This window comes from Macrosteles quadrilineatus, unplaced genomic scaffold (assembly GCF_028750875.1).
Source record: "Macrosteles quadrilineatus isolate MER2022 unplaced genomic scaffold, UCM_ALF_1.0 Scaffold_4__1_contigs__length_99947679, whole genome shotgun sequence".
NCBI classification, from domain to species: Eukaryota; Metazoa; Arthropoda; class Insecta; order Hemiptera; family Cicadellidae; genus Macrosteles; species Macrosteles quadrilineatus.
Window position 1 is genome coordinate 18,860,895 of NW_026542597.1, and position 25,794 is coordinate 18,886,688.

At 32.2% G+C, this 25,794-nt stretch overlaps 1 protein-coding gene across 3 annotated transcripts in view; it reads right to left on the bottom strand.

Moving 5' to 3' along the window:
- LOC128991276 (uncharacterized) overlaps positions 1 to 25,794 on the bottom strand; it is a 114,378-nt gene that overhangs the window by 71,226 nt on the left and 17,358 nt on the right. For 2 of the 3 annotated variants that reach the window (XM_054414009.1, XM_054414007.1), the window contains exons 2-3: positions 10,081 to 10,130; positions 3,166 to 3,563 (exon numbers count right to left, since the gene is read on the bottom strand). In XM_054414009.1, the coding sequence (XP_054269984.1) occupies positions 3,166 to 3,550 (385 nt within the window). In that variant the 5' untranslated portion in view covers positions 3,551 to 3,563; positions 10,081 to 10,130. Of the gene's footprint in view, positions 1 to 3,165; positions 3,564 to 10,080; positions 10,131 to 11,424; positions 11,513 to 25,794 lie in introns of those variants that run through there. The other variant, XM_054414008.1, reaches the window with a different exon arrangement.

Genomic DNA, 25,794 nt, shown 5'->3' on the forward strand with positions numbered 1-25,794 from the left:
ACACGTACATACACAATACACACACATAATATAAAATTTGAAGAAATAGTGTTTTTTGCCTCTGGCGACATCCAAGTGAAAAAGGATATCGGTCCTGGGTTTAGGGCTTACCATGCCACTTACGGTAAAAAGGCTACTTCCCTATAGCAGAATTTTCTAATAAAACAATAGGCTAATAATATATACAGTATACCATTGGACGTTTTAACGTGTCAATTTATAAGATTTCCTAAACATTGTTTTTTACACCACAACTTAAGATAGGCCTATAGACATCACAAAATATTGTTGTCACAACTAACTAAACACTAGTTAGCATTAAAATCCATTTTTAGCCCCTGAGCTGTGATATTAATTAAAAATAGGTATTTACCTTCGTCTACAGCTCAATCTTTTGTAACTTGAGTTACGGCCGTTTCGGCATTATAATGCCATCGTCAGACGTTGAACATTCAGCTGAAGTAGCGTCGTCATAGTTGAAACACATATCACGAACACGAATAACATTTTACAATTACTAACGAAAACACAACGAACAGGCCTGTCGCACACAGGGTTCCGGTTGACATTGCCACGATCTGAACTGGATGCTGACCCAAACGAAGGTAAATACCTATTTTTAACTAGTTAGCAACCAAAAAATTGAATAATGGTCAACTTCTAAAATCATTAGCCTAGTGATGAAGTAGTATATTATTAAGACAATAAGACATTTTATTGACCGTTAAGTAAATACAAAATACAATAGGTCTTGTCAATTTTAAAAATAGGCCTAATAAGTTAGCTACATAAAATAAGAAATTAAGAAATTATGGCGAGTCAGGTACAGTGTGGTATTGGCTTAAGGACTATTAAACAAACATGAATCATAAATAATTTAAAGACAAAACAATTAATAAACATTTCAGAACAAAATAACAAAACAAGCCTAAACTATCACAATTTCTCGCTCAAAGTATTCATCCACCGAGTACATGGGATTTTCCTGTAGCCATTTGTAAAATTTAGTTAGAAACATTTTATCAGACTCTAAATTGACTAGGCAAGTTGGTAATTTATTGTATAATATCACAGCCAAATAATCATGATATTTTTGTGCCTTACCTAACCTACATCTAGTAATATCTATTTTGTCCCTAAATCTAGTATTATATTCATGAACATCACATCTTAATCTAAAATTATCAATATTTTTTCTTAAATTTCTAATGACTTCGAATATATACAGATTTATCACAGTTAAAATACCAGTTTGTAAAAACAAAGGTCTGCAGTGTTCTGACTTTGATTCATTTGCCAATATTCTAATAATTCTTTTCTGCCTAATTAAAACTAAATTAGGAATTAACTAAATTAGGAAATTAAATGTTATTAGGATTAACATTGCCGGGTTAATTTTTACACTTGATAATTTGTAATAAAACCAATTACATTAATTTATTATGGCTATTTTAAGAACCTGAATGGCAAATATCTCCAATTGAAGTAAAACTGCATACTAAGCTAATTTCTAGTTACTTTTTCAGACTTTTTCCCAATCCCTTTTAAAAATATAGGTCTAGATATGGTTACACTTGAACCTTATCTAATATAAATAAAATTAGATTCAATTTGTACTTGGTTTAACTACAGATCAAGAAAATCATAAATATTTGTTTAGTAGGCCTAACCTAAATTTAAAATTCAAAAATGGTTCTAACATTAATAAAAAAATACATTTACATTCTAGCTGTTGTATACCTGTCTAATTAATCTTGCAAATCTTTTTATTCTGAGTGGATAAAACATTTTACTCAAAGCTTTAGTGTATGAGCGAAGATCCTATAACTCCATCTACCCAAAACTCCAATGATAACATAGGGATAACGCTGTCAATATATCAGTAGGTTAACAATACCTGCCTGTACAGTAGAACCTCTTTAATCTGAACCCCTGTAATCCGAACGTCCACTAATCCGAATGCCTCATTGCTGTACTCTATACACAGTACAGTAGTTCTTTATTGTATACTGTATTTATTGATATACGCACCGTAATTATTTCAATTGTAATGTACAGTAACAGTATACTGTTTTTTCCCTATGTTTACTACTGTATTAAATAAACACTGTATTTAAAAAGCATTTTTCACTTTTCCCTAGCTATTGTTATGTAAAAACAACAATAGGCCTATGTTCTGTAATCCAAACTATTCAATAGTCCGAACTACCCCCGGTCCCAATTAGTTCGGATTAAAGAGGTTCTACTGTATATTCGTTTGTATGAATTGTAAAAGATTTTAAATTCAATGCTATAAATCAGATTTTTGTTTTGATTTTTTTTGGGACAACAACGATCAAGATGATTATTAAGACAAGCATTTATTGAATTTAAACATTCATCAGGGCAAGTAACTCCTTCTAGACAGCTCCAGCTTTCTCATTCTATCTCCTTGCTGAGCAAGATAAGGTTTTCAGGGCATGTGTTTCTCTTTGAGTTGACATTTTGTGGTAGGTGGCAGGGTGCAGAGCCCGCGATAGTAGCGACCTGAGCGCAATGATCCGACACGGCAGTGGAGACGACAATAGCTGATTTCCAAATGGGAAATCCGCTAAATGCACTACGGTTTATGTCCAAGTAATATAGTCGTAACTTAGGCCCATTCTCAACCAAAATTAATAGGGAAGCAGCAGTGACAATTATTCTAAAGAAAAGGTGTTTTCCATCACTCTACTTGGAGGGCAAGGCTGGCGTGTCCTAGGATAGTTTTATGTTGCTGAAATGCTGACTAAGTATGAAACGGATAAACGTATACCTTGGATGTTGCAATAAAGGATTTATAGTAATTCATTCAAACATTTTCAATTATCAATTATTTAAGACGGGGACGCCACTATTTGCGCATTTTAACCCAAATGTGAGTGAAGAATGAGTGGAACATTGTCACACATCCAGTACATAGTCAATTTTGTTTGGGTAGCGGAGTGCTCATCTATGTATCTAAGGTCGCTGGTTCGATTCCGAGCAAGATCGCTTCCAAACCTAGATCTCTTTTGGTATTGGGCTATAAATGAATGGTTTAACAAAGATAAACATTAGATAGGTAGTTAAGAGACCAGGGTTTAGACTGTTGCTTAAGACATGGCCTAGATATAAATAAAATAAAAGAATAACATGGCATCCTACCTTGTCCACTGACTGATGCTGGTGGCACTGCCTCCATCCTCAGATATTGCTCCGGCACCTCACCCACTGATTCCGTCACCGACACTTTGCTTGACTTTTTATCATAACAAACTTCCGTTTCCACATCACTCGCACGACTTAGGTCCATTCTACGAGGCAACCCCGGTTTATGAGGCAAGGCGAATTCAATTTCCGGGTCAAAACTGTTGCTGTTATCGGCCTCCAACACCCGAGGATCGATGTCGGCTGCGCCCAAGTCAAACCGAGGGGGCGGCAGACCTAACAGTCTGTCTAGCTCTGTTATTTCGATAAACGCACGATCATCTTCTTCTGAGTCCATCACTGACTCTGTCAGACTTCCTCCGGAGCTCATGCCAGTATCCATTGTGAGAATTTACCTGTTGAACAAAAATTATATTAGAAAAACATCAACATGGCAAGGGGGTTAGAACATGGTTCTTTGACTGTTGTGAGTTTAACAGAGGAAAGGTAAAAAAATTACAAAATGTTTATGTTTTATAATATCTTGATACTGGTTTGTGTGGGTACTGTATCTTGAAAGTTTTTTTTTGAAAAATTTTTTATAAAAGAACACCTTGATTGGTGAAATTGCGCTATAACTATCACTTTCTGTTTTAGCGATTTTCCCTGTAGTTGGCACGGTAAAACCTATAACCTGACCAATTTTCTTTTTCACTTTGATGTCTTCAGAGGCCAATAACACTTCGTTTGAATTTACTTGTGTATGTGTCTGTGAACGTGATAACTCACATATTTTGGTCAGATTTTTATAAAATTTAGCTTGAAAGTAAAGAGCAGGATAAACTTGAATGAGTTCGCGAACCAGCAAGATAATGATTCATAAGAATGGGGTATTTTTGAGGTTGGGGTATTTTTGAGGTTTTGAAATTTTTGAATTTGGGGTTTTCAAATGTTAAAGGCTTACCCTTGAAAACAAGAAAATTCCTAATTTTCATCAGGACCATATTGTAGAGCTTAAAAATAAAAACAATGTTGTACAAAGGTGTCAGGGAAAGTTAAAAAGACTGAATGTTAAAAATTCACAAGTTATTCTTGTGGAGGAAAAAAAACTACACACTGTTTGCTTGTTTATGGATTTTATATTGATCAAATTTTGTAGTAAATTTATTTCTTTTGTCTTGTACAGCTACTATTTGGTCAAAATAACACTGTTAAGCCTCCTCGTAGCAGCAAGCCTAAGTACTCGTTACATATAATCTATATATTAAATAATATTAGTTTTTCTTTCCGAGTCAGTTTGGTTCTTCTACCGGACCGATTTTCATAAAAATTGTGGTCTTAAATTAAAGATATTCACCCACAGATTTGCCTTAAAGCATCACCATTCATTTATCTACTGTATTACTTTACTAATACATAAATTTGATTTTGTTTTTAATTCTTACTTCAATTAAAGATATATTTCACCAGTTCTAATTACATCATCCTATTTTTTTTATCTAAGAACCTTCAATGTAATACTAGATTTCATTTGAGCTATTGATTATTTAGATTGGACATACCTGAAGCACGCTGCTCAATCACAAATCGACAATAATTATAATTATTTTAGGACTCAATGAACAAATCGACAATAATTATAATTATTTTAGGACTCAATGATACGTGAAACTCCATTTTTATATTAGTTATTTTATATGTCTTGGCCTTAAAACTCCTAGAAATAAAGGCTTTCATTAGAGATATTGATTGTTTGAATCAGTTAAGTTCAAGATACTGTACTCAATCAAAAAAGGTAAATTTGTTTATTTCTCGGATATAGAATTAATTTTATTATAGTAGATATATTTACTCAATTCCAATTAACCTATACGTTTTGATCTGAGAACCTTCAGTGAAATACCAGCTTTCATTTGAGTTGGGCCTATTGATTATTATATAAGATAGTGACGTACTTAAAACACGCTGAACAACCCTAAACGTTCAAAAAATGGAGTAGGCCTACTGTTATAATCGATTGTTAGTTAAAATATGATTTTGCTTGAAACCTCAACAGTAACCGTCAATATCAACGGGTTTCACCTAGTAGAGAAATATAAAAAAAACTTGTTTTTCAAATCCTCATATATTCTTCCCGAGAGAAAGTAAACCTTTATAGATTGCTCGACTTTTGAATATATTAGGCCTATTTTGATCAATCTGAGCAAAATTATTAGCCTATTTTATAACATTTACTGATACTATTACAATTTTATAAACAAACCCGTTTTCTATCTCTGTGGCAGCATACTTTTAGTAATCATTAAACCTATAAATAAATAAATCTGACAAATTTTAGAAAGTATTTTAGTGAAAATCCGATTGAACAATGAAAATTTGCTTCTGGAGGTTTCCTGGGCAGTGGTATTTAATTTTATTTTTTACTCCTACAATTAATTAATAATTGATAGGGTCATTATCACCAGTGGGTTTTAATGCAAAATAATGGTAGTTAAATAAGCTAATGAATTTTACTTTTCTTTAAGTTTTTGAACAAATATCAAGACATTTAGTTTGGCAAGTTTAAACAAAATATTTTACAGCAGAACATCCCAATGCCTTCAAATTATTGTCCGGCTAAAAGTTGAATGGAAAGGCAATCTCTAATTTAAAATGGTATTAGTGTATTTACAACCAAAGGTTAACTAATAATGAACTAGATATCTGTTTATATTAATAACATATACAGAAGTACTGTAGGGAGTGTTTTAATACTGCAGGTGAAGGTGTATACAAAGTATGAGTAAATACTTTAATAGTTAATAAGAGCTGATAAAATTATACGGGTAGTTGTGAATCCTGCATATGCGTGTGTTACATTATACAATAGTCAAAGATTATACCTTTTTTGAGTATACTTTAAAATGTCTTCTGTAAAATCAAGTGATGAATTGATTGGTTTGATATTTTGATGGTTTTATATTTTCAGCGAATTACCCAATAGGGAAATAGCTGTTACCGTAGGTGGTGGTAAGACTATAGTAATACCAGAAACAAAAGAACCCTGGGCCGTTTCGAGCCGCGCAGGTTTGAATGGTACGCCACACCTACCTGCGCGAACCACGTGATCTTTTCGTTTCTGCGCAGGTTGTTTTGTTCTTGGGATATCTATAGACCCGGGACTGATTTACTTTCTCAGTTTGATGTCCCCAGAGGCCAAAAATATATTTGTTCAAATTGTTATACATACACATCCGTGAACGTGATAACTGGAGTAATTTAGGTATGATTTTAAAGAATCTGACTTGAAGGTGTAGGGCTGGATAAACTTGAATGAGTTGGGGAACTATAGACATACCAGAAACAAAAGAACCCTGGGCCTTTCGAGCTGCGCAGGTTTGAATGGTACGCCACACCTACCGGCGCGAACCACGTGATCTTTTCGTTTCTGCGCAGGTTGTTTTGTTCTTGGGATGTCTATAGCAAGATCAAGGTCATGGGAGTATTGTAGGGAATCCAAATTTTCAAAAATTAGTATTTTCAAATGTGTATCTATAGATGAAAATGTCAAATTTTCATTACAACCATTTGTAGAGCTAAAAAAATTAAATATATTGAGGCGTCGTTTTAAAACTAAATGTTACGGAGAAAATTCCCAGGAACTGTATATTTAATATTCCAATGGTATTCTTATTAAGAAGAAGAAAACTGTTGTCGTTCGCTTGTCTGTGGATGTATGTTGATCAAATTAATTAATTTAACCCTATATTAGGTGAAAAAACATGTTTTAGCTTTCACCCCCCCCCCCCCATAGCAGCATACCGAAGTACTCATTAAATATAATGTTATTTAAATGGGGGATAAGTAGGCCATGTCTTATTAAGTAAAAAATCAAATTAGACAAACTAAAATTCGCTTAGTCTGCAGGTTTGCTTCGGCAGGGTTTTAAATTTTAATAATTGAAAGTTTAACAGCCTTAACATTGAATCAACTTCCCTTCTTTCCAGCAGGATACTGAAAGTAGAAATGTTATTCTTTTGTAAAATACAATGTTTGGTTTTAAGCGTGCTTCATATAGGTCTATCTGGCGGTGTAGTGATGTTAACTAAGAGTACACCAATAAGTAACCAATAACTTTCATCATGTGAGGATTAGTTAACAAATGAGTTTTTGTTTGGCAATGGTAATTGTAAAGATGAAAACATAACCTAAACAAGGAGAAGATATAAAATCACTCAAACCTTATTTAACATCATTGACAATTTAATGGTCAACTGCCCTTTGTTTAAGTTAACTTTTGAATTTTAAAATAAATATAGTAACTAATACATAGTTAAAATCGCATTCATATCGTATTCATACACTTTACAATTGTCTTTTCATTGTTCATAAGCACCATTTGTATATCGCACCAAAAACTCAACCAGATTTTACTACTTGACTGTATTTAAAGAAATAGCCTTAAAAAACCTAAAAAGAATTTGGTTCCTTAAATCAACGGCGGATGTGTAACTATTTTATATTGCAATTTTTTTGTAATTTATACCTTTCGCTCCCTTACCCTGTAGCGAAAGTCACAAGTATAGCAAAAGCTATAATCATTTTAAAATTATAAGTGAACACTGCACAAAGGCAAGGTATTCCACAAGCATGTCCCAGGTCTAAGGGTCTTTCCCTATACAAGAAATTTGCAAAAGAGATAATATATGGCATAGATTTATAGACTTTATACAATTAACCATTGAATATTGCTCTATTAACAAATACGTATTAAAAATATAGATATTCTCATATATGTTAGAATTAATGCAAATTCAAACTGAAATAAAGGGAGCACATATTGTGAGAGGAGAATGTATTGAAGAAATCTGGGAGGGTGGTGGGTGGAGTTTAAATCAGAAGAACCATTTGCGCTAAACAGTAGAGGCTTAGCTAGAAAACATCCAACCAAGATACGATCCTAAATAATCCTCTGATTAAATTGGACCTTAAACTTTCATTATTTATACACATCACCTTATCAGCATGCATTAAAATAATTTTAAACATGCTTTGGACCAGATACATATTCCATTTGATGAACAGCATGACCTGCAATAATGTTGAATTTGTTATGTACTTTTTACTTCATGTTGTTAGCCTCCGGATCACTGGTATAGTAATAAATAATAGTTTAAATACCTTATACTGTCAAAGTGATCCTTGTTAGGATAAGCCTATATAGACTACCAAGGATCACTTTGACAAATTAAGGTACCAAACCATTATTTTTATTATTTTTTTTAGTTATTACTTTTCACATCGCATTAATGTTTGATTTGAGTTATTGGAGGAGTATGCTGAATAGGCCTACTGATAATGTATTAAATGGGTAGAATCTATAATAATTATAGATTTTACCCATTTGATACAGTATAAGTACAATAATATTTGTCTGATAGGGTTTTTACTAAAATTATTCAATAAATAAGTCATATTTATTCCCCATTTAATTAAATTTTGATTAGTTGAGAGCCTAGTGTTCTGCTACAGGGAAGGGATTCAATGTTAATACTGTATGCAGTAGCCTATAGGATGTAATAAATAATTTACCAAATTTGATCGCATTATATCAATCAACAGGCAAAATTCTGTAATTTTCATTCTCTCCTTAGGAATAATATCAAAATCTAAAAATGCAGGCCTACAACATTGCTTCAATAACTTAGCCTATACAAAATTGATTAATTTTTAAAGATCTGCATTATAGCTGTAATAAAAATTGGACATTTCAATGATTTAAGGATACAAATTGGAAAAATCTATTTTTTTTAATATATGTTAAAAAACTATTTTTTAACACCCCATTCCTATAAGCCAATCTTGCTTGTTTGTCAAATTTCATCAAAATCGATTCAAAATTAGGCTACTTAAGTTATCGTTTACACAGTCACAGACACAAACATTTTGAACTAATAATGTTTTTGGCCTCTGTGGACATCAAAATGAAATACAGTACAATAGAACCTCTCTTAACGAATAGACGGATATATATAAATCCTAATATAAACTTGTACAGTAGGTTAATAAAAAGTTTTGGAAGAAATTAAACCCTGTAGGCCTACAAGTGAATAATACATATTTTTATATTTAAACTACTTACATACAAGAGTAATACAGAACTGCTATTTTTTATGTTGACTTGTTCAATGTTCGTAACATCACATAATCACTGTAGTGGGGTGGGATAACAGAAAGTTAGGGTTAAAAGGGTGACAACCCCCCCCCCCCCCCCTCTTGTGGGGTTTATCAAGGTTCTACTGCAGTAAAACTGTTCTGTAAAATTAGCTAAAATATGATATCAGCTATAAATTCTTTAATATCACTGAAAATATCTTTTACATACGCTTGTTCCAAAAACACAACATGTAGTAAAATTTTTATCAGTTAAGTAGATTGAAATTATAAAAATACTGTATTACAATATCCGTGTACAGTAATGACAAGTTTACACTATTATCACTAATGCAAAGGCAAATAAAAACTATTATTAGGAGAAAATAGTTTAAACTCAACTTTAATAAAAAGAGCAATAATTTTTAATAACTAATAATGAAAATAATTGTTTGGTGACAACTTAATGTATTCCTGAAGTTGCCAAACAAAACCCTGCGTCACTATTTCTTTACAAAATTTTAAATGACAATACGACAAAATTAATTAATAATAAAGTTTTGAACACATACATAGCTCCCAGTTTTTGAGCTAGCTTAAAATTATTAGTGTATTTTAAGTCACTTCATAAATAACAAAATTATCTAAGAAGCATAAATTATTCTCAATAATATTAAAGTAGCCCTATAAGACCTCTTACAATAAAACTAGCTTTTTCACATACTTGAACCAAGGAAACAATAATTCCTAAAATTGTGAATTATAAAATTACAATAAGTTGAGTGAAACAATTTGTCTTACCTAAAACTGAATAGAATGTAGTAGAATCATCCATACATGCATACTTATATCTGAAACAAAAATAAGTCCATTAGCTAAATTTTAACGATTAACGGACACAAATACAGGTTATTAATTTAGCCAAGATGTGTAGAAATTGAACATATCCTGAAAAAAATAAACAGTGATGCAGGGCAGTGGCAGTCATGTGATTGTATACGTTTGTTGCAGTCTGTATAAGGAAATTATTCATAATCAATAAAATATAAAATTAATAGTTTGTACTAAGTTTAGATCGATCAGGATATATACATAATACGCAAACTATTGAGATTTAGGTTTAATTGGAATGAAAAATAACTATAAATAAAACAAAATTGATTAACCTTGGTTAGTTCAGTTTCGTTGTGAAACACAATCCTATCTACCGTTATATAAGAAAATGCAATTTACAATCGCACTGTAAAATATGCGAACACATACTATATACATAAGCCTAAATAAATATAAACAAGTTAGATTTGAAATTAAGTTGACCTAGTATTCGAATCGCACTCCAGCAAAAAAGATCGAGAGATAGGCCAAAATAAACCGAATGTCACGGTCACGAACGATTATGTTGAAGATGAACTAAATTATAACTCAGGACAAACAAGAGTCAAGTCGTAAACATAAAAACACCCTTGCATAGACAAACGTAACGACAGAGATAACCTAACTAAACCTACAAGTGGATGATGTAGCGCTGTACGCAACACGAGCCAGAATATAACCTTGAACAGTAATCGCCGACAGCTACGCTGTGCCTCAACACAACACGTGAACACGCGTGGTCAACACGGCAACTAACTACAAACTACAACACGAACATGGCGACACGAAACTATATCAGCTGACGAACAAAACTGAAAACTGAACGCGACAGTACAGTGGCTCGCTTGACTAAGCGCTCGGCCGAGAAAATGGCGGCGAGTGAAGACTAGCTGTCGTCATCGCTAGGTGGGTAGGACAGCACTGAGTATACAACGTAGAATCAGCAGCCCCTAGAATTGATAGAAGCTCGGGGGAAAAGAGGAGAAAATATTGTGTAGACGGAAAACGACTGACGAAAACAACAACTATTATGTTAAGGAAAACTATAAAAATAGATTTCATACTAAATAACAATAAAAAACTAGAATGGTACCTATATTACGATTTACCTAAAACAATATACGCTACAACACGGAATAATATATAAATCATATAATTAAAATAAAACATTTCTAATAAAACTTCCATACAACTGTACAAAAGAAAACACATTTTTACCAATAAAACAATATCTGAAACTAATATACCACTGAAACTTTAATTAAAACGTACCTCTAATACCGATACATAAAACTAAAACAAAAACGAACCCGTTCTAATAAAAAATACTACTGTAAAACGACAAAAATGCCAACGAAATAAAACTGAACAGAGATTGTAAGCGAGACTAGGTTGCTGTTAGTCCATTTCTTATCAATAGGGGACAAGTGTTGCCAACGCGAGTGAGGAAATTTCCCTGCCGAGACTGTCGGGACCACGTAGGCATATCCTACCCGTGGAATCTCAAATACGAAGTTGACACCTAGGAGGAGGTTGACACACACGTACAGTATAGGAATTACTGGAAACAATGTGAAATCCCTTTAATGATAATTGGAAGCGATAAATATAAATTGCTATTGTATTTTGTGAACCATCTTTACAGTCGGAATATTATCAATAAGTATACAGTACGAAGATAATCCGTTATATAGTCAATTCCAATTATTTAAAACTTATTATTTAACTCATTTTGAATTAAAATTACGTTTTTGCTTCAGACTTGTTCTATTTATGTAAGAAAATTAATGATACTAAAAATTATAGCCTACATAAAAAAATTAATTGTAACTCGTAATAGCATGTAACCATCGTAAAGCTGAAATTTGTAGCTACACGACAATACACAAAAACAACTAAAATAATAAAAACACAGTATACGTTTTAAAATCCACTGTTAATATCGTCGAAATACTTTAGTGTAGTTGTAAAACACATTGAAATGCTGTATTTGAACCATTATTAACAGAAACATATTAAAACACAGCTGTACAAATTTAAGGAGGCTATTTAGGATTACACTCACAGGAAGTCAACAAGGTATTTAATAAACATTCAGTTTAATTCTCATTGGTTTAAACACGTAAGCAACGACTTATCTGCAAGCAAGAATGTAAGGCCACGTCAACAGACCACCGCCCATCTGACTGAGCCATTCTGTGATAGCACAAGAAAATTACGCTCAGTACAGTCGTGACTTTAGTAGACATTTAGTAGACTCGACTCTCAAAAAATATAAACTGAATCTCATGTGAATATACAATGCAAATTTCTTAAGAACAAAATGTAATGTACATGTAAAAGACTTCAAAATCTACATTGAAATAATCTGAAACACTTAAATTGATCCTTTACTGAATTATAACATCCCTATTAATAATTTGATAAAACCGATCAAGTAAATAATAATAAAAAAAACATTATAAATTATTGATAAGGTATGATTTTATGTGGTATAATCAAGTATTACATATAAATAATATATTTTGGGGGTAGTCTGGTTAGATTTGGTCTAAGAAATAGAATTCGAAGATTTTATCACAATCAATTAAAATGCTTTAGATACTCTAATTGTCAAATATACCTTAGACTAATAATATTATGGTATAATTAACTCAATAGGAAATCCAAATCTTCTTAAGCTTTGCAAACAAACTGCTTAAAGGGATTAAAAACGAATAATTATTTTAATTAAATTTTGGTCTAAAATATTAGGTCAATCATACAATGGATTAAAAATTATACATAATACTACTCTATTTGATTTTTTCCCTTATGTATCAACTGGAGGCAGTTTTCAGGTACGTTTTTGTTGGGCGTCAATATCTATTAGGCATCTTTGCATGCATTTTTTCTCTTATGATTTCACTAGCTTGAAAACTATTTACTAAACTACTTGTTGTCTCATTTGTTATTAAATATTAAAACGTAGAAATGTAACTGTTCGCAAAACACCCATCGAAATAGGCTATTTATCAATACAGTGAAAAGTTTTCATTTGCAGTATGTCAAAGATACTAACCTTTATAGCAAAATTTACAGAGACGAATTTTCAGAAAAATTCATAATTTTATTTTATGCCACTTTTAAACTAATTGTTTACAATTCATCTACATATCTGCTAGCAGCTGTTTGTAAAACATCGTTTAATTGGATGGTCGCCATGCTTAACGAATACTAAATTAGTAATCAGAGTTAATATTTAAACTACCAATTAATTAAAGTAATGTTGCAGCCATCACGCACACTGGAAACTCTGCTCTCATGCGAATCCTTGTTCAGTATTTTTGTTTGTGGACATGAATTTGTATTTTACTGAAAATTGAAGCATTGAGAGTCCTTGGAGGCTAGCGGCCATCGTGGATAATAACAGTTGCTGAAGAGTTATATTTATCATCAAAAAATTCTTTTAACGCCAAAGTGATTGTAATTTAAATATCTAGGACACTGTGGAATTAGAAATGTTCTTTGTAGTTTCTTCATTGTTTTACAAGCTAAAACGTCTGGGCTCTAAGGACTCAATGAAAATTTTCAACTGCTTTCAATTTATTCCTGTTAAAATACTATTCTTAATCAATATGGGTGAAAATTAGTATCAATGAAAACCACACAAAGGAAGCTATAGCTCGGAATTGTTGGATTTTAATAGTTTGTATGAGTGTGTTTTTGTTAACACTGTTAGTTTACATAGCTAAGTGACATTGTTAAGGTACAAGGGTAAATTTAGGAAAACTATAAACTGTAATATTATATTACCGAAGGTACAGTAGTATGATTATTTGCTAAAAGACAATCTTCTATAGGTATACTTATAAAAGGCAAATACTGTACCACCCACTCACTGATCACTATATCTAAAAAAAACTACGAGCTATAAAAACTCAGGAATTGGAATGGATGTTCAAATTAAGCTCTAGGCGTGCAATAAGAAGCGTTTTCAAGAAATTCCATCAGGGCTCTGCCCCAGTGGCCTTTAAAATTCCCATGTTTTATGGGAAAAGATTTGTTTACGTTTGACAGATTAATAGTTTTGAATCTACAATATTATTTAAGAAAACAGCTTGTTAATCAGTTGAAATAAAAATAATTGCATAATTTTTTTGGCTAACTATTGTTGTTTAACTGCATAACACTGTTTGTAATTAATTGTTAAATGAATTTAAAAATCAAGATGTATAACCCCATTTGTTGTTTTTAAGATAGATACAGTAAATTATTAAATGTTTTAAGAATATTATTGTCTAAGGACATATTGTTGGCTATCGAATTACATCTATTGTTTTAAGGGATGTCACTCGCCTTCTCCTATTTTATGATTACTTATAAGGGGTTCTCAAGAGAGAAGATAAGAAGTTCTTGTCAAGTTCAATCCCATCCATCCCTACATATGGGTTGATGACGTTGCCACGATCATGCAATTGCAGATGAGTATGTTACCGTAAAATCAGAGTTCACGTATTTTGCAGACAGACAGAAAATCTTTATTCGAAATCTTAAAAACAAATCTTAGTCTGATACTTTAAGTATTGAGCGGTTGAAGTAAATTACAAACTTTAAAGCATTGTTTACTTATTCAACAGCATTGCTTCACTTAACAACACGGTAACGGACCAATGAGGTTCAAGGATTGAGATAAAAGAAGTAAAACTGTAATGCTTCGAACTTCAACTAATCAGCTGTTTATACAATTTAATTGTTGAGTGGTGCAATTAGTGTTTGGTACAATGATTAGTTGCATCACTGTCAGTGGCAATGAGAGGTTATAAACGAAAACACAAGTTATGAGTAGGTAGTGATTGTTAATGAAAAAACTCTCGTAAGTAAAGTAGTGTATGCCACTTGCGTAGTGTTGGGGAAAACTACTATTTTTAATTATTTATTATCAGATACAAATCCATCTTTCAATTTAAATTTTCATGAGCAAAGCCACGACAAGTTGTGCTAGTGATGTATATTTGATCAATCCCAACAGTTGCAGTTTAATAACACACGTGCTCACTAAATACCAGCAAAATGACGTCACATGTAGCACAGTCAGCTGATTTTTACAATCAATCAAAACATAGAGTAGGTTATAAAATAATTGTATTTCAAGCAAAGGTACAGTGGACAATTGAATACTGTTTATACGGGATTGTCAACCAGAAAATAACGACTATATTATTGTGTTTAAATGAACACGTAATATACATATACATACACGCAGACATTTTGTTTTCGTTTATCAAAAAAGTATTGTTTTTGTGTAAATAATGTGTTAAATTGTATATTCTATTTTATATTTATAATTATGTATGCAGGTTAAGTGGAAGAAAGGGCCATGTGGCCCTAACTTTGCCTGTTGAAATAAAGGATTTTCATTTCATTTCATTTTATTTACACGCACTAACTGATTAAACACTATATGCATTATTTCGTCAGTTAACGTTAAAAATTGCAACGAATAAAATCTCGAATATCTTCGTACAGTGGTAAGTCATATGACTATTCAATGGAATAATAGAATAGTCGTTTAGTCGTTTGTTGAATTGCCTTTAGATTTAGACAGTGGACTGAATCTTAAGGCAACTCTAATTATTAAAATACAGGTCTAAGAAAATAGAACGAAGCCAGTCAATGCTCTAACCTTAACTTTATTGACTATAAGATAAGCTCATGATGAAAACAAATTCTCCTCAAAACTGACATGTTCAACTTGTATATGATATAATATGACCAATGAAAGATTCACTTTTAAGATAATTTAAGGATCGCATATCCTTTTAACAAACACAAAGAACACACTATTTAATTAACTTTTGTTCATAAATAACCAAGCAATTTTAAAATGTGCTACGAAGACAGTTGAAAGAGCGATTATGTTATCTGTAAAGCACAAAGTTTTCCTATGAGTTTTTAATAGTTTCTTTACTCTTTTCAATCAACAGATCATTTCTCCAGCAAAAAGATACGTATAACTATAGGATAATATTTACGTTGTGTTTAAAATTAACCAGTAAGGAATGGATTTTATCGATCCCATGATGCTTTACAGCAACTAATTTTTAATTCAATACAGTTAACCTATAACGTTAATACTTAGTAAATTTTGCATATACCTAAAATATATTTGAGTTGTTTTACAATCGTATTAGGAATAGAGAATAGGAACAGAGGCCGCTGCAGTAGATACAGTTCAACTGAGAATCTATTTTGGGTATACATTTTAGGTTAACCGTTATGCCTAAAAATAAATCGGGGAAGTATGACTAAAACAGTAAATCATACCTTATACCAGATTCAATTAGCAAAAAACAATAACGAAAAAACTTGAACAACTAAAGAAGTTTTAACTAATAGTCCGGAAATAGCACTTGTTTGGATTAATAAAATATATTTAATCCTTAATATATAAGATTGTTAAATTTAAGTTTAACGATTTGCTTAATTTTTAAGTTGAAATAACGCTATACTTCAACTTATAATTAATTCCAAATACTGTACTCGTTAATTTTAAGAATTGTTATTTAAAACGCATTATTGGTATTATCCACTATAAGGGTTTGGCATAAGATGATAAGGTAGACTTCAAAGGGATACCTGGCAGAGCATCAAAATTTGAGGTTGTTTTAAAATCGAATCCTGATCTTTAAGAGTTTGCTGATAGACTTTATATTGTTAAATCTTATAACTACAATAACTTACAAAACTTCAAATAAACAAAACTTTGTATAAACAGTAAAACCTCCAAAAATTTTCCTAATTTTAAAAGCTGAAAATCAAAATTCACAATACATAAAAGAGGTATATTGCATACAAATGGATTTGAAAATAAAACTCTCAATGTATAAATAATTAATCTAATTTCTTCGACATTTTTAAAAACCATATAGCCATACAAAATGGACAGAATGGGATAAATTGTATATACAGACCACTAGTAATCGTGATACAGACCAAGAAAAAAATACAGAAAAAATATAAAAAAAGTACTTTAATATACACTTTAATTACACTACTTTGACATGATAACCATATACTTAAACGTCACCAAAGTTTTTTAACCTGACCTATATATTAATAAGCAAGCATGTTCTTTAAACCCTTTTTTCTCAGCTCGTGTGCATTGCAGGGAAAATCTACGTATACTATAAGAGATTATTATTATTAGAAAGAAAGTATTAAAGAAAGAAAGAAAGAGAGATATTTTCCTATAGGTGTGCAGATTCCCTTTCTAAATCAAAACAGGCCCAAAACAAGCACAAAAGAATGAATTTAAAATTTAAAAAAATCAACATGGGCCTTAAAATGGGTTGCCATTCTGGTAACAAAATAACAACGAAATATAAACAAAAGTTTTGAAGAAATGTTAATCACATATTTATTTACAGCGCGGGGTGAGATTAGAAAACCCTGTACATTACATATTTTTGGCAGATTTTTCGATCAATGGACGACCTCTAATTTGTTAATACACTGAAATAACGAATACGTAAACAAAATAAGATAATATATATTATTGAGTAGCGTTAATGCCATTAATGACGACGACACAGCTTGAGCTAAAGTTAGACTGGCATGTCGGCATTTCAACCCATGCTGAGCCAATATTACGTCGAACACAGCGAAGTTCATCGCGACGTGCCATAACGTATACTGCTAGTGCACTAGTGTACATGCTAGTCGTACCATAATGTAACGACTTTGGATAATAAAATACCAGATTTAGTCCTCATCAAATCATTCGAACTGGATATCAAACGCCAAAATAGACTTCGTATTTTACAATTGGACCCTAGGATGTGAAGTCCACTTGCAGAAATGGACTTCACATCCTAGGGTCCAATTGTAAAATCCGAAGTCTATTTTGGCGTTTGATATCCAGTTCGAATGATTTGATGAGGACTAAATCTGGTATTTTATTAAGCATTTTAGGGTTTTTATTGTTGTAATACCAAAGGACAGTCAGGTATTCACAAGAATATCGTTTTGATTGGTTAAAACAATTCAATTTGGTCGACTCAATTCGAGTTGGTCAACTGAATATTGTTTCGAAACAACAGTCTTCAGCTTATTTAAAGACCGATAAAGACCTATTTATTTATTTAAGACCTATGTGATTATTTAGGATCATAAAATTTTAATAACGAACCATTAACAACAACTTCCTTCCCTAACCCATATATAAATTCCAATGAACTTTTGAGAAAACTACAAGTCACACCCACATAAACCATTTACTTAAAATGTTCGTCATGACGAGAAACCTTGCGCAAAACTATCCATTATTTTACCAATTGCCCTTTAAGTTCGTAATACATTTCTAAAGGGAACTTTCCATACACCTGATGTTAAAAATAAAAGGCAGTAAAACCTATTATAACATTTTCCCAACAATACAGGAAAGATATAGGTAAACTTAATTAATGATAAAAAACTAATTAATGAGTGAAAATTAGTTTTGGTAAAATACAACGTTAGATTTCAATAAATTTATTTGCCTATGAAAACAAGAACTGGAGACAAACAACTGTTTCCTTTACAAAATGAAGGTTTAACATCCCTCTTATTCGTGTTGACTCACGTTAACTTAAATAACTAAAACAATCTTGTTGACTTGTATTATGAGCTATAGTTATAACAATTTTACTAAGTGAATATTTTGTTTATAATATAGTTAGTTCTAAATGAATCGAATACATTTTTAAGAATCGTAATGGTTAATTTTGTTTTAAAATTTGAAGCTTAGAAACAATGATTTAAAGGAAATTTAATGGATAATGTTTGAAAACGCTCGATTGCGTCGAAGTCTTTGACATCACATTTTTATCTTACATATTTGAAAATATACTACCAAGACTTTTTATGTTATCTGTAAACAAAATTATCTTGTTATAAAACCATAGTAAAGCACAATGTACTCAGAACCACCCTTAAAAAAATGAGAAACCAGTGTTCGATAGGGAATGTTGCTGGAAGTCAACAGTCCCGGAAGATCAAATAATTTATACCTGTGCCGCTAGGTCAAAAACTACAATGTTTGCAGTGTCTGTAGATCAAAAGTCCCAGTAAGTCAAATAATACAGTCCGAGCTAAAAACGTGGTCTATGTTAAAGCAGTTGACTTATTGGGAATTTGACCTAATGCAACAGCAGTTTTAATATATCGAAATACGGTAAAATACAAGTTCAGTTTCGCTGAGTCAACAGTGCCGGAAGATCAAAAGCAATAAAAGTGAACGTCGATTCAGTGTAAAGTAGACCTCCTGCAACGCTTACTACACAAGCAAAACTCGCTTTTAGTTACTTCGTGTTTTGTCATAATTAGAATAGAGCTAAAATTATCATATTTGGTACATAGCTTATCTATTAATGCTTCTTGCCAACTGTTTGGTCAACACTGTAAATAGGTATAGTTTATGTAATGAAAAGCCTTTCGTAAAAATTTGTGGCATGAAATACACGCAAGGACGATCTGAAAATTTCTGGTTATTATATACGTTTGTAAAAGGAGATCCATTTAATTTTAGAACTATTTTATGAGTTATAATGTAGTCTACACATAAACTGTGTAAATGTATTACGCCTCGGAAGGGTTGAAACCTGTCCAAACTATCATATATATTATTAAAACGTAAATGGGGGTTTTTTCACGATTCTGAATCAACCAGTCGACGGATTTTCATTATTTTTGTGTTCAAAGAAAGATAATTTTGAGAACTAGGGAATGTCAAAGCCATAATTTTAAATTAGGGTCCCAGTTTTTTAGAAATTAAGTTTTAGTTTTTAAAAAGTCTAGCAGCCGACGCTAACCTTCTAAGCTGGCTTTTAGTACAATATAATTTGCTTAACATAACAGCTGTAAACATTCAGCATTTGTGACACAAATTCAGCATTTGGAAACAAATTTAAAGACATATTTAGAGTTGCCTTATTTATACTATGTGTAATGCTGACCATTGATACATTCAATTTAGGTATGAGGATGGCAGATTAATTAAATATGCATAGTAAAATAGTAGGATGTTCAAATTATTTGTTAAAGGAATCTTTGTAATCATCGATTTGTTTTAGTCCCATATAATTTGTTTTAACTAACAGCTGGTTGAATGTAATATTGTTCTATATAACTATTAGGTTTTTGGAGAATTTCCCATATAGGGAATAAGCTATTACCGTAGTACTTATGGTAACACCTGGACCCGGGACCGATTTAATTTTTCGTTTTGAGGTCCCTAGAGGCCAAAAACACCATCCGTTCAAATTCATATATACAGAGTGATCAGCTCAAGGAGGCCACCATTGGGAAATCGGAAACGGTAAGAATTAGAGAAAACTTTAAATGGGGGACATTCCTTTATTTTTTGTGGCAGTTAAAAATATGATTTTAGTTTTTTTTATCATGTTTTCGGATAGAATATGCAATTTAAAAACTTTTTTAGCCTTGACATTTTTTCGATAAACCCACTCGTTTAGGAGTACAGCCTATGGAAAAATGACTTCCGGTGTACATTTTACATCATGTAGCTCCAAAAACGAGTAAGATTAGAGCAAAATTGCAAAAAGTAAATTAGTCTTAGAATTGCATCTACATTCCTTAAAGACTATAAAATAAGTTTTCCACTTTTCAAGTTTGCCGCCATTTTTTAAATAATATAATTCATATTTTTAATGAATTTTATGGTCTTTTTGGAATGTGGATGCAATTGTAAGACTTTTTTACTCTTCGCATTTTTGCTATAAACTTACTTGTTTAGGAGCTACATGATGTAAAATGTACACCGGAAGTCATTTTTCCATAGGCTGTAACTCCTAAACGAGTGGGTTTATCGAAAAAATGTCAAGGCTAAAAACGTTTTTAAATTGCCTATTCTATCCGAAAACATGATAAAATATAGGGTGTTCCATAAGAAATTTCAAATTTGGCCGCCATTTTGGAAAATGGTGGCTGAATTTCAAAAAACTAAAATCATATATTTAACTGCCACAAAAATAAAGCAATGTCCTCTATTTTAGGTTTTCTCTAATTCTTACCGTTTCTGATATCCCAATGGTGGCCTCCTTGAGTTGATCATCCTGTATAGCCTATATTTATTTATTTATATGTTTTTCCCGGGGGGAACCCCAGGACCCCCTCCTTTTTTGGGGGTATTTCATACCCCCCAGGCCCCCGGTGACCCCCCAAAATATATGTCTAGGACCGCCCTTGTCTTCTTTACCTATAAAACACATGGGATACAGCCTTTTTTCACTGATCACGTAATGCGTGATTTTCTATAAAGTCTTGGAAAAATAAAAGGTAAAATAGATAGAATACAGGTGTACTGGGTATGTGGTTTACACACAAATATTCATCAAACTGTGTGATATTTTGTTATTGCAATGAACAATTTGAGAGTATTGTATTGTTTAAGTCGATGGAAAATCTCTGTTGATCCTGTTTTACAAGCAAACCAAAAAGATACAGTAGTCACCACTCTATGCGACATCTAACCACAAAATTGTAATCGTATGATTCTATAAGCATTGGTAGGATTGCAAAGTACTACACAAACATTATTTCAAGGGTAATAACAGTCACAATTTCCGCTGACTTTAAAAGAGTCAACTTAAATATTATACTAATGGACACACAACTAAATGGAACAACTAATGGAAATACTCACGATGTACATATAACAGTTCGATACATATAAGCATTGAGTATACACGTCAGTAGATAGTGTATACCCAATGATATAAGCAACGGTTCTTGCAATTTATTGCTTATTGTTTTTTAGAGTTGTTTTCGGACTTAAACTGTTTTTGGACTTACTCACACTCGTATAAGGTTGTCCACGTTTGTCATTGATAATGTAGCCATGTTACACCCGTTGTCACAAATATGTTTACAAGTTTTCCGTCTGTTTTTGAATAGCGATACATTTTTTCACATACTTAAGAACCACCTGATTTCGTACATTACATGTTCGTCTCAATTTTATTTGCTTTAGTAGGCATTCTTTTGGTTGATGAGGACTTCAATCGGTCCTTTCAATGATTGCTCATGAAATATAGTACTTTGTCCATTAATTTTTATTGTTTGGTAAAATGGATTAAATTATCCAGCAAACCCAAATTGAAATAGTAAATATAGTATTTCAAACAAATCAGTAACATGTTAATACAGTAGTATAGCCTACATTATTTCCTTGAATTGCATAACAGCAATTAATTGAGCTGATCCTAATATAATAAATCAATATGTTCTTCATAGGCATAACATGGGTTCTTAAGAGCCACTGGGGCTGAGCCCAATGGATTTAAAAAATGTAAGGTTGGTTTGCAAATGTACGTGACACGCTCTTTCTAATGACACATGAATGGTAAAAATCGCCTAAGAAATGCGGAGTTCAACGGAAAAATTTCGTGTTGGCGTTATACAGTATGGTTGAATAGTCCTGGATTGGCTATATTTTTTTAACAATATAGATAAAGTAGTGAGACTTGGTATATCAATAATAGCCATAAATATCTATTATCACTTTTTTATCCCTTAGGGGATGGACCACAAAGACTAAGACAAAATTCTTATATAATTTTAATACTATTTTACCTGTTTTTGAAATGGCGACCATACAAATGTATGCATTTTAAGCCAATTATGAATGGAGATGAGTGTGTGATGAGTGGAGCGATCTTGTTGTCCTGTTAGTGACTAAGGCCGACATAATCCTTAGACACAGCTGTTAATTAATAGTCCATACAGTCAATTAATAGCAGCAAAAGTCAAGTTTGGTATCAAATTAAAGGTTTTATTCATAAAATACATTGCCGCAAACCCAAACTCAAACGATTATGATGATAATAATGTTAATGATGTAGCTAAAACGTATCGTTTGAAATTTAACAGCTGAAAATAAGTGAAATAGAAAAGGTTTTGGTTAAATCCATCAAATTGTAATTGGACACTAGTAAGTACTATTGCACTTGTTGCTACCTTCCCTCTTCGGTTTAATGTATTCCTCTCAATCAGTTCAAACCTAGGAGGATTAAACATTAATGTTAATTAATGTTAAATCCTCCTAGATTCAAACCTGAAACACCCAGATCGAATCTCGCCTGTCGTTATTTTAACATTGCCTTATTTTTTAGCGAATTTCCCATATAGGGAATAAGCTATTACCGTAGTACTCATGGTAAGACCTGGACGCGGGACCGATTTTTTTTCGTTTTGAGGTCCCTAGAGGCCAAAAACACCATCCGTTCAAATTCATATATATATATATATATATATTTATATATTTATATATCTAATATATAAAATTCTCGTGTCACAGTGTTTGTCTGCAAACTCCTCCGGAACGACTTCACCGATCGTTATGAAATTTGGTGTGTAAATTCTGTAGGTATGCGAATCGGACGTAAACTATTTCCCGTTTCGAAATTCTTAAAAGGGCTCCGCCCCAGTGGCTCTGGAGTTTCCCATGTTAACTTTATGAGAAATGGAATTAATGAATCTTAACAGCTGTTTCAATTAAACAAGTTGGTTCTGTTCTATGATGTTCAATAGCATTAAAGTTACAAGGATTACCAACAGGGTGCAGCACTATTATTTCTTTTACATTTATGACTACAGCTAATTTGCAACCAAAAGGTGAGTGAGCGTAGCGAACGAACTTCAACCTGGAGGCGAGTTAGCGTAGCGAACGAGCTAACCTGAAGGAAAGTGAGCGCCGCGAACGAGCTCCAACCTGAAGGTGAGTGAGCGTAGCGAACGAGCTCCAACCCAAAGGTGAGTGAGCGTAGCGAACGAACTTCAACTAGGACGTGATTGAGCGATGCGAACGAGATCATCTTGAAAATTAAACGTAACGGTACTTTCTTTCCATCGGTCTGTCTTAGGGGAAACCTATAACTTAGGCGATACGAAGTTCGCCGGGTCAGCTAGTTTATATATATATATATATATGTGTGTGTCCGTCAGCACGATAACTCGAGCAAAAATGATCCGATTTTGATGAAATTTGGTACAAACGTGTAAACGTACGTTTATTCGAACGAGTTCGCGATCCAGCATGATCGGACTATGGGAACGGGGGTTTACGGGGGGTTTTATGGGTAAAAATAGGTTTTTCCCATTTTTGACCCAAAAACCATAAAATTTAGCAATTTCTTTCCAAACCATTTTGTAGAGCTTCAAAAAACAAATAACTTAGTATATTGAAGCGTTATTATGCGCCTAATGGTTACGGAGAAAATTCCAAAAAATTGTAAATTAAAAATTCCCATGTTATTCTTATGGAGAATAAGTAAACTGTTGTAGTTTGCTTGTTTGTGAACATATTTTGATCAAATTTGGAAAATGTTTTTATTTCTTACTAACAATTCACATAAAAAAAAACAGTTTTACCCTCCCTGATGCAGCAAACCTAAGTACTTGTTAAACTAATTCTATTTAAATCAAGAATAAATGTTATATTTTTAAGTAGACATTTCAGTGTAAATCCAATCAGTCAAATGGAAATTCGCTTAGTCTGCAGGTTTGCTGCGGCGGGGGTATTTTACAATTGTTTTTTTTTTTTTAAAGAAAGATTATATTTATTTACTTTGGATTTAAAAAATGGGAAAGTTTTATTTTATTAAAGATTTATGGTGATACGTAAATATTGTGGTGTAGTAAAGTATATTATATTGCAGTTAAGTGTTAAATTTTGAAATTTTAGGGTGAATCGAGATGAATCTTTTTTTATAACATGGGTCTCTCCTACCTTAACATACATACCAAGTTTCATAAACATCGGTTGGAAAAGTGCAAAGATAAATATTTGTATGTAAAAAATACAAAATGGTGGATATCTGGTTAACGAAACGATTTCGGAAAAAATGTTATCCTTGATTTTCTGTTTATTTTGACCCATGGAATTACTAGGTAAAGTATCCCCCCGCTTATTTTTAACACCCTGATTATGATGTATTCTTATAAGTGAAAAATGTGAGCTGGTAATACAGAAAGATGTTTTATAAATAATATGAATGTACTGGTGATCTGTATATTCATCTTTTTCATGTTCTTAGAACTGTAAATTAAAAGTCCACTCAGCAGTCGCATCGTACGATGTAGTTCTTTCCATGCGTTGCGAAATGCTAAATTTGCCGTCCTCTTCAACCCAAGTTATCTATTGAACCACTAATTGTAAAAAATTCAAAAAAATATATTTTACGCATCACACTTTTGGCTACAACTTTGCCACAGACAAAACCTCACTAACCCAAAAACAAAAAAAAATCTCGCATGCTAACTTTTTCATGCTAGAAATCACGATTTAAAACTATTTCACCATACATATCAATTTTTATTAATTAGATCGGTAAATAGTTTAAAGTTCCAACAAAATAGTCATCGAGTAGGACTAACCAAGAAGCTCTGTGCCAATTTTCAAAATTTTAGCACAACTTTAAGTACACCAAAACGCGAAATTATTGAAGTCATGCGTCGAGAGGACTATCGTTGTTTTTAACAGATTATACTTTTGACCTTCCGGCACTGTTGACTCAGCGAAACTGAACTTATATTTTATCTTATTTCGTTATATTAAAACTGCTGTTGCATTAGGTCAAATTCCCAATAAGTCAATTGCTTTAA